The sequence below is a fragment of the Ursus maritimus genome, unplaced genomic scaffold, assembly GCF_017311325.1.
Source record: "Ursus maritimus isolate PB19 unplaced genomic scaffold, ASM1731132v1 scaffold_7, whole genome shotgun sequence".
In the NCBI taxonomy this organism is placed as follows: Eukaryota; Metazoa; Chordata; class Mammalia; order Carnivora; family Ursidae; genus Ursus; species Ursus maritimus.
Genome location: NW_024426885.1, coordinates 44,519,274 through 44,535,917, shown reverse-complemented (window position 1 = coordinate 44,535,917; position 16,644 = coordinate 44,519,274). Strand labels below are relative to the sequence as shown.

The 16,644-nt window shown below is 37.8% G+C and overlaps 1 protein-coding gene across 4 annotated transcripts in view; it reads left to right on the top strand.

The window, feature by feature from the left end:
• NRG3 (neuregulin 3) overlaps positions 1–8,062 on the top strand; it is a 1,003,086-nt gene extending 995,024 nt beyond the window's left edge. For 2 of the 4 annotated variants that reach the window (XM_040623882.1, XM_040623879.1), the window contains exons 8-9: positions 206–376; positions 6,042–8,062. In XM_040623882.1, the coding sequence (XP_040479816.1) occupies positions 206–376; positions 6,042–6,549 (679 nt within the window). In that variant the 3' untranslated portion in view covers positions 6,550–8,062. Of the gene's footprint in view, positions 1–202; positions 377–5,727; positions 5,800–6,041 lie in introns of all 4 variants that reach the window. The other 2 variants (XM_040623878.1, XM_040623881.1) reach the window with 2 other exon arrangements.
• Positions 8,063–16,644: the final 8,582 nt, after the last annotated feature.

The window sequence follows — 16,644 nt, the reverse complement described above, 5'->3', positions numbered from 1 at the left end:
AACTTCTCTTTGTCTCAGTTCCTACAAGGGTAAATGGATTCAATGACTTCCGGTCTCCTCCTAGCAGATATTCTACAGTCATGGATGGAAAGCCTAATCTAGAATTGGAGTACCTGGAGTGAAAAGGCAGTGTTTGGGAAGTTGGAGCAGCCACATGAAAGGTTCTTGCTAGGATCAATCTGTTGGTTTTCTTTCATCCCAGCAGGAATCTCTCCTCTTGCTGCAGCCCAGGGCAAAGGAGTGGTATGCTCCATAGGAATGCCTTCAGGAGAACACCCCCCTCGCCCCGAAGTAGGCTGGGTGGCATCGTGGGACCAGCATATCAGCAACTTGAGGAATCAAGGATCCCAGACCAGGATATGATACCTTGTCAAGGGTAGGTCTTAAAAGCAATGGAATTTAGGGAGGGTATCATGAATGCTCAAACTTTAAATTGAGTTATTATATTCCTTGGGGTTTTCTTCATTGATTTTTGTCATTAATAGTCTATGAATGCTTACTTCTATCTTTGTTCCACAAAAGATAAACTAAAAAGAATAGGTACAATGAAAATAGATATTGGGGAAATGTGAGACAGAAAAATAACACTAGGGAGCAAGTAAGTGCGTAGCTATCTAGGCAGTATATTATATAGTTGCTAAAACAACCGGGGATTTGTTTTTGATTTAAAAGAAAAAGAGAGATTTCTTAGGAGGACTAATGTGTTCCCTCATTCTTAGGTTTGAAAAACAATTACTCAATTCTCTGATCAATACCCTCGACAGTCACCTGTAATGTATATAAATTTATACATAGTATCTACTTCTGTCCAGAGTGTTCTTGAACGTGTCTCAGTCAATACTGACAGCATATTGTCAAAGTACAACTTGCTAAACTCAGATTTCTAGGTTCATTTGTGGTGTAGGTGTGGAAAGATGGGCTTGGACACCAGGGCTGCTGTTCATTCTTGCAGTGCAAAGGTGCCCTTTCCTCCAGTGGACGCAGACCCTCATAGGGCTCATGGCATGGAGTGGAGTAGGGTGAGCCTGCATTCACCTAATTGGCATAAATCGCCCAATCAAACATGGTAGCCCTTCCTTAAACTGACTGGAGTTTGCATCTCATCTTGAAAAAATTTTATCTTCTGAAGTTTTCTCATGTATAAATTGGGCAAAATAATGCCACCTTCCTAAGGGTTGTTGGGCAGATTTTAAAAAATTACACGTGTAAAGGGCTTGGACCTGACACATAGTAAGCAGAGAAGTAGTCTAGCATTTCTTGTCACGGGAACTGTTAGAGAACTATTAATTTCAAGAGCAATGCAATCAGGGTTTATTCCAGAAATGTCAGGAATCCATTTCCTCACTCAAGCCAGGTTCTTGTTACATCTGGTTTTTATCACTGTGGATAAAGCAGGCCAGGTTTCTATGCTGCTTTGGCCTGGATGATCTTTCCAGACTGTCTGTATCAAACTGAGGGCCACAGCAGGTAGGAGACATCTATCACAGAGCCTTACCTTTTCCTTTTCTTCTTGGCAAGATACACATACAGCAATGCCCTGTCTGACAAAACTCAGCAACAGATTTCTTCAGAAAGACATTTGTAATTTTGAAGCAATTCCAAACGGACTGTAAAATACCTTTGGTACAGATCTGGGGTGACAGTTTGCAAATTCAGCATAACAGCCACGTTGTCCAAAATGTATAATGCAAGTCAAGAAGCAGTTTGCATTTCTCTTTGCCTTGTATCGAAAAGAGGCTTGCATTTAGCCCCTCATTATAATTAATCATGTTTCATAATTACTTTTCTTCTTGAATCACTAAGCACAGATAGTGATTCTTAAATCACTAAAAGTGTCTGTTACTTAGGAATATGTATATGGGTGAGAATGAGTGAGGGGAAATCAAGTTCAGAGATTTTGTGGGTGGGGAGAGAACCCAGCCCATGCTGTCTTTCTTCTCATTGGGCACTTTATGGCTCTCACCCCATATGTCCCAGGTATAAGGATGCTCTGAGCCTGTGCCACGCATAGGCTTGAACCCTCCCTACACGAATCTTCAGGGGCTCAGATTTTCATGCATGTTCAAGCACTGCTTTTTCTTTCACCTCCTGGAAGACTTACACTTCTTGTCTGCATAGTAGTAGTTTTGTTTTGGTTCAATCATCATTGGGTTTGGATTATTCTCTGCAGCTGGCTGGCCACGTGTATTTTCCTGTGTGTGATATGCCCCTGATGTTGATAAATGGTGACTCGAAGTCACTGTGCGCTCAGCACAATGAATCTCAGGGAGCAATCTCATTCTCAGTTCTTGAAAACAGCTATTTTCCACTCCTGGGGGACTGACCGTCTCTCCGGACTGGAAATGGGATTGGTAATAGAATTTCACAGCTAAAGGCCCTCTTCAAATCTGGCCCAAGCCCAGAGGGGGAGTGAATGAATTTACAAGAGCTATCAGCCATCTGCTGCTTGTTTATCAAGCGTGTGGGCGCTGTCTGCTAGTTAGGCTCCTGGTGGATGTGACTTCTCTCCTCGGCACTTACGTCAGCCCAGCTTGAACCCAGCACATATCTGAGGAAAGAATGAGATGGAGAGGAGATTCCTCAGGAGCGTCACCCCTGACCGATAGACCTGGGACAAGGGTGGCAATGGCTTCCAGAGCTCTGAACTAGGGTTTGTCAGGCAAACCAAACTGATGTATTCATATGCCAGGACAGAAAGGAATGGAATCACAGAAGTAGATGGCCACCTCCAAAGTAGAAGGGTTCCAAACTGCACAGAATACTACCTCACTCAGCTAGCAACTTCACAGACCTAAGTGATCCTTCACGAATTTAAAAAATGAGCACACTAAGGATAGCAGAGTTTAAATGGCCAACCTAGGGTGGCATAGCCATGTAAAAGGACTGAGATTGAGGGGCGCCTGGGTGGCACAGAGGTTAAGCGTCTGCCTTCGGCTCAGGGCGTGATCCTGGCGTTACGGGATCGAGCCCCACGTCAGGCTCTTCCGCTATGAGCCTGCTTCTTCCTCTCCCACTCCCCCTGCTTGTGTTCCCTCTCTCACTGGCTGTCTCTCTCTGTCCAATAAATAAATAAAATCTTTAAAAAAAAAAAAAAAAGGACTGAGATTGAATACTGGCCTTTCTGACTAAATGAACCACTAAACCAGGAAAGAAATGTGAAGAAAATCACATTCATGGATGGTGATGTGTAAATGGAATAGCTACGTGGATGGCTCCAGAGGGAAAAACAGATTTCTTCAAGTTAGCCAGTTGATTTCAATGCCACACGCACCAGGACCTGAGGCTTGGAGTCCCCTGTAGAAACGCAGATTCCTTGACCCGACCGCTGAGTCCCCGGGAACCAAACCAAGTGACTAACTGTTGGAACTTCTCCTTCATCCTTTAAAAGGATGCCTTGACTCCCCTAGTGACAAATAAAATGCACATGTGATTTCTGGAGGAAGGACAGCTCAAACTGGTACTTTAAAGTCGCTGAATGACAAGCTATGGGTCAAACTTGTGAAAGAGTAAGTGAATCTTAAGGGACACAGAACTCCGAGCTGTCTTCTAATCCAGAACCACATTAGAAATTTAGCTCTCACTTAAACTTCTGGAGAGTGGTCTACAGCTTCTACTCAAATACCAGTGCTGGGACCCTCATAGCAACTCTGAGAAGGAAGAGAGGTCTCTGGTTAAATAGCCCAGAGGCATTACTTCAATTAGTCCCCAGAGGAATCCCCCTAGGTCAGTATTCCCACATGTCGCAGAGCTTGTCATAGCACTGGGACTTAAAATCATGTCAGATATAAAACGAAATCACATTTTTGGAGAGTTCTAATTGTTCGAAGTCATCTCCATGTGATGGTAACATTCTAGATTTCAGTTTTTGCCAGCCATGTGCCCCATTCCTGACTTGCAAGGTGACACATAAGCTAATTGCAATTCCTCTTTCTCACCCAGTCCGTTATTCAGAAGACTGCCCCAAGTTTGGTTTGAATTGCCTTTGATTACATCGTCGTCATGCCAATGTAGTCATGAGGTTACAATTTACCAAGTCCTCTGAGATATTTATGCCTTTACCCAGCAGTTTTACAAGGAATGTTTAGATGCTGACATAAGAATTTGCACCTGTCACCATCACATTTCAACCTGTTAGATTCTACCCACTGATACACCCAGAAGATACCTATGCGGAATACAGTTTTATCCCAATTACATTTCTTGGCTTTGTGCCATTGGTGAATGTGATAAGCAACATCGTCTCTCTTTATGCATATCAGTGATGCTAACAGGATGACATATGCCCCTTTTTTTCTTGTTGCAATTAAGTCATTGATCAGAAACTTTAGGGTCAGATTTTCAACCATGTAACACCTAAGTGAAAGTCAGTGTAAGATCCCCCAGGGAATTTCCTTGTACATGACTATACAATTAGACTGTAATTGTAAAAAGATTATACATCCCTAAAAAGGTGTTGTAGTGCACCTTAGGATGCCCACTCATTTCTGGCTTTGATAAGAAGAATTACAGTCAGACAATTTGGGATTAACTTGTTCCTCTGCTGCTTACCAAAGGTATAATTTGAGGGAAGTCACTTGAGTGCCCCTTAATCTAGTTTATTCATCCATTGCATGGTAATAATAATAAATAAGCTACGGGTTTTTAAATTTTTAAATGAGGTAATTAGACATAAGCATGCTTTTAAAAAACATTTTGCAAATGTCAGCTGTTACGATGTTTGAAATGGACATTAACTGGGATATAAAGGGAGCACTTACCTTGAAGATTTGTTCATGTATTCATGCATCCACTTGATCAGGATTTATTGATTGCCAACTCTGTACTAGGCATAGTAAGACAGGATGGAGATATAAAGACACCTAAGTTGGATCCTCATCTTTTCTGTCTGATGGAAAGACAGACCTAAATTTCTCTGATTGTGTCCTTACAATAAAGACTTCTATTTAGTATGCAAGACACTTCATTGCAATTATTCTTTCCACTTATAAACATGATCGTTATTTACATCATAATGCAAGACAAGGGGAATAAGACCTATTATATGGAAGGTGGCTATGTTTAGATTATGCTTAAATTTGGTGTTTCATTTAACATTTAAATTAAGGACAAATAACTGAGAGAATAGAGACTACTGTTCAGGACCCCAAACCACATTTTCTGTGAATCCACAACATACCTGCCCCATCTCTGGCACTGGAAAATTCACCAGCTCTGAACAGGCAGTAAGAGGGCTAGCCAGGTCCTGGCATATTCAAATGACCTGGAATGGTACCTTGGCATTCTTGACAAGCTACTGCCGTGCACCAGCGAACTACCTTACGTGGCTGCAGAAACCATGTGAGGAAAGTTGCCATATTGGTAGAGGCCCAATGGAGCTCACTTCATGTTCATCCCCGGCGAGGAGCTGTACGCCTCCATTCCCATTTGTAGGCTCAGCAATCTGGCTGGCAGTGAGGCAGTTTCTTCAGAGAAGAGAGCCAATGAAATTTGGATTTGGTTCCCCCAAAGTCAGTGTGAAGCAGAAACACTCAGGACGATAGCACCTTGATGCTTCATGTTGGGCTTTCTGATCACCCCCAACTAGTGTGGCCACGAGTCTACAGACTAAACCCGGGCTGAGAGGGTGGTCACATGGATGGAGTGGAGTAATGCCATTATGGGTTTCCTGTTTGTCACTACGGAAAGGCCACACTTACCTGCTCAATCCCCATTTACTTTGTATTCTAGGATAGAGGTCAGGAAGACTATACCCCACCTGCCTATACAGCTGTGGTGTGTTGAAAGATCCCTGGACTTCAAGTAAGAAGATCTGGGTTTGAGTCTCAGTCTGTCACTTATTTTCTGTGTGACCTTGGGCAAGTCACTTCACCTCTCTGAGCTTCAGTTTACTTCTCTGTTTAACTGGGAGCATATTATCCGTCTCATGGGGTTGCTGTGAGAATTCAGTGAGATGGTGCATGTGGAAGTGCTTTGTTGACTGAATATTGCTCTAAGGAGGCACAGCAGAAAGCAGAATATGTCACACCGTGTTTCTTTTTCAGGTATTCCTCCACTGGTTTAAAAACCCAACAAAATGCATCCATAAATATGCAACTGCCTTCAAGAGAGACAAATTCCTATTTTAATAGCTTGGATCAAAAAGACCTGATGGGCTATTCATCCACGCGGGCCAGTTCCGTGCCCATCATCCCTTCAGTGGGTCTAGAGGAAACCTGCATGCAAATGCCAGGGATTTCTGAAGTCAAAAGCATCAAATGGTACAAAAACTCCTACTCTGCTGATATTGTCAATGTGAGTATCCCAGTCAGCGATTGTCTTATAGCAGAACAACAAGAAGTGAAAATATTGCTAGAAACTGTCCAGGAGCAGATCCGAATTCTGACCGATGCCAGGCGGTCAGAGGACTACGAACTGGCCAGCGTAGAAACCGAGGACAGTGCAAGTGAAAACACAGCCTTTCTCCCCCTGAGCCCCACGGCCAAATCAGAACGAGAGGCACAATTTGTCTTAAGAAATGAAATACAAAGAGACTCCGCATTGACCAAGTGACTTGAGATGGAGGGAATCTGTGCATTCTATGCTTTGCTCAACAGGAAAAAGAGAGGAAATTAAACACAAATTATTTATATGCATTAATTTAAGAGCATCTACTTAGAAGAAACCAAATAGTCTATCGCCCTCATATCATACTGTTTTTTAACAAAATATTTTTTTAAAGGGAAAGAAACGTTTCAGGAGGGATAAAGCTTACAACTAAAGCTTTTGGGTAGAATTCTGAATACAATTTCAGTTAGTCCCAACACCGGCCTCTTTTGGCTCTTAGTAGATGTGGGTGATTCAGACCCTCAGCCCCACCGCACCAGTGTCCTCATAAAAAAGCACTGGCCAGGTTTCAAAGAGACAAGCTGTATCCTGAGGGCGGATGTGCCAGTGAGCAGGTGGCCCTTGCATTTGGCTTGCTGGTCCCAACCCCTAAATTTCTATTCATGCGACAGCCTCCTCACAGGTGATGTCATGTCAACCAATGTAGTGTTTTCTATTTCATTTTTGAAGAATGGCACAAAGACTCTGGAAGGGGGAGGACAGGAGATAGAAGGAGTAATCGGGGGCAGTCTTAGCTACTCGTCTGTGCCAGCTCCCTCTGAAATTTGAAGGCGCAGAATCTCAGAGGGAGGTGTGAAGGAAATTATTATAGAAAAAGAGATGAGAAAAATCACAATGTCGTGTCACTAAAATCATGCGAATAGAAGTGTTTTTCTTTGAGATTGTGTAGGGGCTCCAAAGGAGCATTTCTCAGTGTGTGTGCCTGTGTGTATGTGCGCGCGCGTGTGTGTATGTGTGTGTGTGTGTGTGTGTGCGCGTGTGCGTACACAAACGTGTGTCGGTATGGGCTTGCTCGCTCCGAGCACAGGTATGCTGTATGCAAATGTGTTCAATGTGTGTATGTGTGTGCATGTGTGTGCATATTAAGCTTGCTAAAATTTGTTCTGAAACATCAGGGAATTTAATATTCAGAAAAAAAGTTTCCCTCTCAGATTTGTTCACTTTAAATTTATCCACTAAGTATAAAGTTCAGTTAGTAAGTTCTTAAATCAAGGTCACTTGCATGGCGGGGTCCTATAAAACTCTTGACAACGTCAAGATCATTTTCTGGTGTGAATACTTTTGAGAGGAACAACTATTGGCTCATTAATGATATCAGTATCACAAGGCGAGTTGAGGATGTGTGTTTATTTGGAATCATGCATACTTTAATGATTTACACAAGCCAGTTATCAGATTGACAGTTACCCTTTGCTTTCTCGTCATCCTCGTTACTATTTATTTTGTAGCAAGTCTACTATTTGTGGACCAAGACATTGGCTTCTGTGGTTAATATGGAAAGAATAAATTGTTGAAATCACAAAGCCCAGACTTTTCAGTTCACAGGAAGCCCCCAAAAGAACAGTAAATTGTGTTGTATGTTCATTTGGAATAAAGCAATATTTTTACCACTGCTAAGGTGAACTGAAACTTCTCCTGAAGATTTGTCTGTTTTATTTACCCTTATTTTCATGGGGCATTCAAGGAAATTAGTGTTCACATAACCAGTCTTTTTCCGATTATTGGTGGTGTTGAGTTGTTATGTTTACACTGTTTTAAATAAAAAGGCACAGTATTTGAAAGTATATAAAAGATTTCTTTTACTGCAGTGTGGGAAGACTTTGGTTAAAATTTCCATGTGGAAAAGTCACATTACATTGAAAAGGAATGTAACTATTTCTGAATCAAATATTGAATATATACAATTCTTATTGAGGTTAAGTTGTTTCTGTTGAAAATACATTGCAAATTGCTTTTTGAGAACATTCTTTAATAATAGACATAATGTCATGCAAGGGAAGGAAAACATTGTGTTCTTACCAACACTGTTTAGTGGAACTTCAAGGTCTCAGATGTTGAAAACACTTTGGTAGGAATGCATTTTACATTTAACAAAAGGTTTTTGGTATTCATTAATTGTCCTATTATACTTACATTATTTTGAATATAGAGGTAATGTTGTTAGACTCTTAAAAGATTATCACAAATTTTTAATGTCTGGACCGTCTAGGCTCCCATTTAAAAGTATTGTATCTTTGGGGCAAGGGTACATGACCCCCCTAAGTTGCATAGTCCAATATATTACTGTGTTGAAATTTATCACTATTATCAAACATTAACTGGAAGACCTCACAAGTCTGTTGAAGTTCCACCTTGTTTCTTGGGTTTTTCATCAAAAGGTTCCTTGTGGCATACCAAAAGGATTCATACACATTTCACCTAATTAGGAGGTAGTCATTAGGTGACTTGCAGCAGTTATTTTACTATATTATTCACGCTGAAAAGATTGAATATTATCAATCAAACTTAAGCCCTGATCCAACCCCCACTTTTCTTTTTTTTTTTTTTTTAAGTAGAACCAATATCGGGCACACCCACTGGTAGTCTGATGTAAAGTTCAGAGATACAGTTACTTCCTAATTGATAACCAAGACAAAATCTTCCATAAAGAATAGGTATTCGTGACTCTTTCAGTGGTTATTTGTCTCCTTTTGGAATATGAAGCTCTCCTTTGAAAAGGGCCCAATCTCAAAATGCACATCTTTGGGCACCAGCTGACAAGTGCTGATAGTATCAAGACTTTCAAAGGTGATCTAATATGGCAAACACCTAGAGCCATCGGTACCTTGTCCTTCAAGCTCATGTGCCTACAGAGAGGTGCTTATTTCTACAAGACACCTTTGATTTTGCTTCATTTTCCTTGTCTTTTTTATGTGAATAGATATTTGGAGATTTGTAACTAAGTAAATTGCATATTAGTTACTTATTGAAGAATGAATGTCATTCATGAGTTTTTTACTCTGAATCATTTTCTGATTAGTCTTTTTTTTATATAAGGCATATATTATTCTAAGATGCTATGGAATGCTGTTGTTCAAAATATATGACCAATTTTATGCTAATGAGAAATAATAGAAATGATGTTGGAGAATTGGCATCCAAATTCTCTTTCCGATTTTCCCATGTATGTTATTCAGTGCTCTATGTTTTACACTCTAACCCAGTATCTGCCTTGCTATGGGCCAAGGACTAAATATTTGTAAATTTATCACATTTCCAATGATTCACATCATTTCTTAAGTAGCAATAGCAAGGTCTTCTGGAGGAGGAAAAGTGCTGATTTTAGGACTTCACAAATTAATCTCTTTTGATAATATTAGCATATCAGACCTACCAAAAAGAGAAAAGTAGGGCCAAGCTGACTTTGAGAGAATGCCCATTGGCTTCCAAATTGAATGACAGCTACAATTTAAGTGAGGCCTCTGGCGACCGTGGCGAAGGCTGTCAATAACCAGGTCTCCACCAGAATACGCTTGATGTATGCAGCAGTCATGCACACCCATCTGCTGTATGGTGCTATAGGAAACCATGGCTCCCTAAGGGAGGGGAGATGCTGGTTCCTTTGATCCCAGCCCTGTAAGCCAGAAAATATCGCCCTGAGACAAGTGCTGTGAAACATTTCCCAAATGAGTATATACTATACTTAGGAACACAGCAGGAGGGGTGGGATTTTTATTTGATCTTTTGGTATCTGGGAAACATTTTATATATAAAGAATACTTTTTTATTATTATTCGATTATATAGATTCAGTACAGTGTATTTGATGATAGCATATCTCTACTGTGTTTGTACGTTAGTCTTCAGAAATTCAGTCTTCATCCAGGAAAGATCAGCACAATGTTTCTGGGCTGTTCTCAATTTTAGATGCATCCCAATATGTTGTGGGAAATGATGCCTTTAAATAAGCTTTATCTCTTCCTCTTTTATTTTTTTCTTTCCCTTTTAAAGAAATAGTGAGGGTAAAGGAAGAAATTCATTCCTTTAGGTCCACCTTGTTTTCTTATAATTATCTGTTTTCTACTGTGATTCCACACACACATACACGTATATACATATCTAAACGTATATGTATATATAAAATACGTAAATTAAATGTAGGTGTTTGATTATTTTGTTAGCTTTATTTTTGCTTAATTTGACAAATATTTAAGTGAATGTCAATGAAATCAAATCATTTAGAGCTCAGCCAAACTGGCAATGTTTAGATAACACAAGCGTTTTCTTCAGTTCTTTCTTTTTCTTAGCTAAGCAGAAATATCCTCGGGTTGGAGAATTCACAAGACCCTGGAATAAAATCTCTGCTAGATTATCTCTTAGACATGAAGATTAAACTATGGGTATATATGATTGCTGTCCCTATAGCATAAAGTGGTCTTAAATATATTTTTTACAAATATAGACACAAGTTCTCCCAAAGGTGCCTACACAAGCACCTTTGGCTTCAAGAGCCCATGGGCTCTAGTGAGGAGTTGAGGTCAAGGCAGAGTGGTGGTGGTGGGGGGAATATTACATGTTAATATTGGATACCTCAGTGAAGATGTGCAGATGGTAGCAGAGGTGACCAGATACCATCTTGATAAACTAGAGAACGGGCTTCTAGTACTTTGAAAACTTTTTGTCATAAACACTGATTGCCCGGGTATTGTTGCCTTTGAAATAATTAATTGTATGATGGCAAACAATTCATGCTGAGAGTCATCTTTGTGAAAGCTTGTGACTTACCTATACCTATTGGTAGCTTCATGACCCCATCTGTCAAATAAGGGGGATGATCTAGTTCATCTTCAATTTCCTTCCAAATCAAATAATACCCTGTTATCCAATCACTCTAACTCAGACTTAACCTGGTCATTTGTCATCCAATCATTTCACGACCTCCTTGGAGGGTTAATAGCTACGTCTTGTAAGACTCAACAATTATTGGAACCTGCATATCAACCTCTATATATTACACTTATAATATTCCATTTAATTTCCATAGAGAAATAGACAGGATCACTTTTGTCATTGTTAAAGTAAATTTATCTAGGACAGGTAATAAAGAATAAAGGATGGCCAAGAAAATACCTAACTACAAAGCTTGAGCATCAAAATTCGCCCCAAATTTTTGGATTAAAATTTGCTGCGGATTTGTTTGTTGTTGTTGTTGTTGTTGTTGTTGTTGTTTTAAGTGTATCCTTTGTGAATCTTTGTCAAACCCAGAGTAAGGAGCTCTTCTGAGAAGGCATGATACCTTGAAGATGTTCTCCTCTCACAGATGCAATGACACACTCTCACTGGATACACAGGATATTTCTTTATATTCTCAATTATTTGCACATCAAACTCCTTAACACAAACCCTCCAAGTGAATAAATTCTCTGAGGACACGTTCACATTATAGTCGGAAATAATCCTGTCCCGTGGGGGGGCACAACAGACAAAAAAATGCAGGGTTTACTTATTTAATTTTGGTTTTAATTGCTGTTTCTGACAAATCAATATCTGTTTGCTCTTCCAATAGCATCCTGACTAGCATTAATTCTTACATATAATTTTTCTTCATCAAGATCCCAAGTCTGAATTCTTTAGTCTTCAATAAAACAATTGCAGAATGTTAAAACTGGTGAATCAAAACAGTAACCTCATTAAGTTGTGTTGTGTTTTTAAAGTTATAAGGATTCCATGTAGTTGTTTACAAAATCAAAATAGAAAAAAAACGCACATTTTTTAAACTTGTTGTTGTAGTTAGAGGTCTGATGAACCATTCACATAGCCTTCTTCCACCGTACATTAATACCTGATATTGTCCTTTCCGAAATGAACTGAAGTTGAAAGTCTTAATCACACACACACACACACACACACACACACACACACAGAGTATGTTAAAATTCAATGTTGTCCTCCTTTTCCTTAGAGTTTTCTCTTACAGCTCACTCAAATGTGTCCAAATTCTCATGATGTGGATGACCTTGGATTCATATATGTTTCATATGAAATGCAGACAGCAAAAAATACAGTGATTCTCTTTTAAGGCTTGTTCTACACAGCCTGCTTTGGAATCCTGTCTATCAAAAAAAAAAAAAAGTCTGGAGAATAGATATATTCTTTCAAACTGGAATAAATGGAAGAACATAGTACTCACCTTAAAATCTCTACATATTTACCAGTGGCCACTGTGTATATCTTAAAGATAATTTGAGGGAAATACCTTGATTCCCTCTTATTTTTTCAAGTATGCAATTGTACACATTAAATCTAAATGAAAAATGAATTCCCTAGTCTTCATAATTAATATATTTTATTAACTCATTTGACCATATTTTAAATAATGTAAATCACACAGAGAAGAATACATACCAAATGGTCAGCAGAATATCTTCAGTTGTTATTTAAAAAAAAATTTTTTTTTAAACAGAAACAATCTCTTGTGCCTGTGATAGTAATTTTGTCTTAGGAGTGTATATGTTTCTCCTTCCAAGAAAACATTCCAAAATGCTGTTCTCTACTCTGTGGAGTAGATATGAAGACCATGGGAAATAATACTAGCTGTTTGTCCCTTGGCACCCCAGTAAAGTTTGGTTACAATATGTGGCACTGCATTTCAGGGAAATACACCACACTTCTTATTAAAAATAACGATATTACTAATCAATTTAATAATAATCTTGCCTTGTCATGTAAGTTTTCATCTGTGGAGGGAATCCTGGACTCTTGTTTTTCTGCTACATGTTCTCGTTGTCTTTGATGAACCTGGACGCTCAGATTCCCTTAGTTTGGGTTCGTACTGCGTGTTACTTTTATCTTACTTCTCGTTTATTAAACAGGGAATTCTCAGCTAAGATGAGAGACTAATGTGATTTTGTAGAGAAAAACAGCTTTGTTCTTTTGAGTTGTGTTAGTGGAGAATTAAACTTGTAATGTTTCCAATGTAAGTGATAACAAGATTCATGACTTTACCCAGTACCTTCTCATACATAGACATAGCCCAAGGCTCTTTAATTTTCCAAATATTATTAACAGAATTTTCAACCTTATTATTATTGTTTTTTTACAACAGTATTTTCTGTTTTCTAAGAAAGAAAGAGAAAACCATCGATTTATGTAAAAGAACAAAACAATAAATAAAATAATCATCTTTTAAGCATGGAATAAAAAATAAACCAATAGCAACATTTTTAAAGGCTTCACGTAAAATACTAACAACTAAAAATAAAATCTAAGGCTAAAATAATGTAAAGAAATATTAGGTAAATGCTTTGCAAAATAATTTTTTTTTAAATAATTCTCTGTAAATTGGACTCTTTCCATAATAACAGTTCATATTTTAGAATTTCCGGTAGGCATTAATTATGCCTACTGAGCTCAAACATTTAAATATACTAAAATCTCCACTTTTGCCATTTCTTTCAACTTGACACTAAATTTATGAAAATCTGTGTTTAAGATGGGAAAAAATATAGAACAAAATCGTTATCTACTAATGCATTCTTATTTTCTTATTGACGGTTTTCACTGAATGTTCCATATTTTAAGCTAAACATAGATGAAGCTACTGATTCAAATATGGAGACAGATGCCAACACATTCCGAAATTAAAATGTGTGGCACAGATATATGGAACTGCAGTACAGGAAAGGGCAAGCTCACTTGGAATGCCTTAGGAAACTTAGAGATGCAGGTACTCTTAGCATCTGAGAAGAGCCTACTGAAGTAAGTTAATAATTAAGGCAACCCCCCCCCCAAAAAAAAAAAACAGGTTCAATCACTATGTGACCAGCTTTGTTTCTGTGGGTCATCCTCCACTTTTTCTTCTTCTTTGCAGTATTATTTTTAAAGCAAAATCCAGTCATTGTATAATTTCATCAGTAAAAACACTAGTAAGTTAGAAGACACACACACACAAAAAAGAAGAAGTCTCAGCCTTCCTTGGATCAAAAACCTAAACAACTGAAAAGTATACCATAGAGTTTGAGAAATGGGTTATTCATTTGTTTAAAAAAAAATTACCTTCAGTGATAAGGTAGCTTGTCCTGCAAATTCCGACCATTCCAGCTGAAAAAATGAATGAAGTATTACTATGAGGCCTTCCTCCAGTAAGAAAGTAGAGACAGACACCTGATGCCACGAACATTTGCACAACAGTTAGATTTAACGGATTTCCTTTTTGCTTTGCTTTTTTTAATCTTATTTTAAAATTAATGTCACTAAAAGTGTGAAAAATAAGAAAATGATCAGCATGAATTCAACAACGCCAAGACCATACTGAACAATGTTTTTGTAGATTTTCTTATTTTCCACATATGTGCATATTTCATTGTTATTTTCCTGCTATGTTGCATTATAATTTTAAAAATAATACATCATACTGTCCCATGGTAATACATTGTCTTCATAAACATTTAATTTAAAGGCTACATAAATTCCAGTTTGTTCCTATGTTATGACTTGTTTAGACATTTTATTATTGTTTGACATTCAAATTGCTTCGATTTATTCACTACCATAAGTAACTCCACAATTAGTATCATAGAATACACATTACTTTTTCTTTCTTTTGGAAGGAGAAACTGCAGGTCCATGAACAAGTTTCATAGGGTCTATAAATACTTGAAAGCGTAAGCTGTGCTAGTGTATAGGTTAGTATGTGCATTATTTTTGGTGGAGCAGAAAGGTCTCTAACTAAAAATTTCATAAAGTTAGCAAAGAAACGTGTGAACTTCAATGGTTATGAATTACTCCTTTAGGTAATTTCCCGTTATTCACTGCAAGAAGTTTATATGGTTGGGTCAATGAGTGTAACTTTTTTAGTTACTTTATTTTATTACTATGTTTTAAATAAGACTTTGACTTTCTTAGAGCAGCTTTAAGTTCACAGCAAAATTGAGGGGAAAGTACAGAAATATCCCGTATACTTTCCACCCCCTCACACACATAGCCTCCTCTTGATCAACATCCCCCACCTGAATGGTACATTTCTTTTCATTGAAGAACCTACATGGACACACCATAGTCACCAAAAATCCATAGTTCTTACACTACCGTTCACTCTTGTAATTGTACATGTTATGAGTTTCAACAAACGTATAATGACATTTATTTATCATTATGTTTCATACAGAGTATTTTCACTGCCCTAAAAATCCTCCGTGCTCCACCTCTTCATTCTCCCTCTTCCTTAACCCCTTCGACCACTGATCTTTTTACTGTCTCCATTTGAGCAGTTTGGAAATTTATTTTTAGACATTACTCAATTTCTAGAAGTGGCTAATAGACACAATTTTAACATTACTTGAATTTTTGTTTGCTTATTTACTTTCCATAGCAATAAAACACATTGTAGTTACAATGGTGTAGGCCTCATCAGAAAGCATCATTTTAATGAAGCTTAATTTTAACTTGTAATTAGAAAAATGTTACATGCTTACACATAAAATATGTAAGAAGAGGAATAAAAATCACCACCAGGAGATAACCATTATTAATATTTGAGTATATTTCCTTCCAATATTTTTAATTGAATAAATATACAGACACCATATGTCATTTACAAAATTGGAGTCATCCTGTATTTAAAACATTTTATTCTGTTTTATTAACTTTACACATGGTCTCTGATAATTTCCTCAATTAGTAAAATATTACACATATTTTTAATGGTGACATTATATGGATGAAACATTCACACAAGAGCTCTTTAAACATTTATCACATGTATTATTCAAATGATTTTTTAAATTTACCTACATTTTACTTGTGTCAATGTTTAAATATTATATGTATACATACATGCATTAATTTTTTTTGGCATAAGCATATTTCTAAGTATAGGCAGACAAAGATATTAGGCTCCCTCACAGTATTAATTCTGTCTTTTGGCGGAGTTCCCTGAGGGATTTTGATCACCAAAATCACCATATTTGCTAATGTAAACAGGTGGGTAAAAAGACATAAGCCCTAGAGAAACCTCTGTAGAGCTTACTACATTCACCTCTCCCAATCCACATTAAAAAAACTAAGTGTTAAAAATAAGATGATGGTTTTAAAATTGCCATCGGCTTTGGAACTGAGGTGGAGTGACATTAACATAAAAGCAAACCATTATAAAGAACTGAGAATATGCCCAGCACTCGATGTTTTGCATATATTAACTTGTTTAGTCTTCATAATAACCCTATGAAGTAGGTATGCACATAATTCCCATTTTAAAGATGAGGAGGTCAAGGCACAGAGAAGT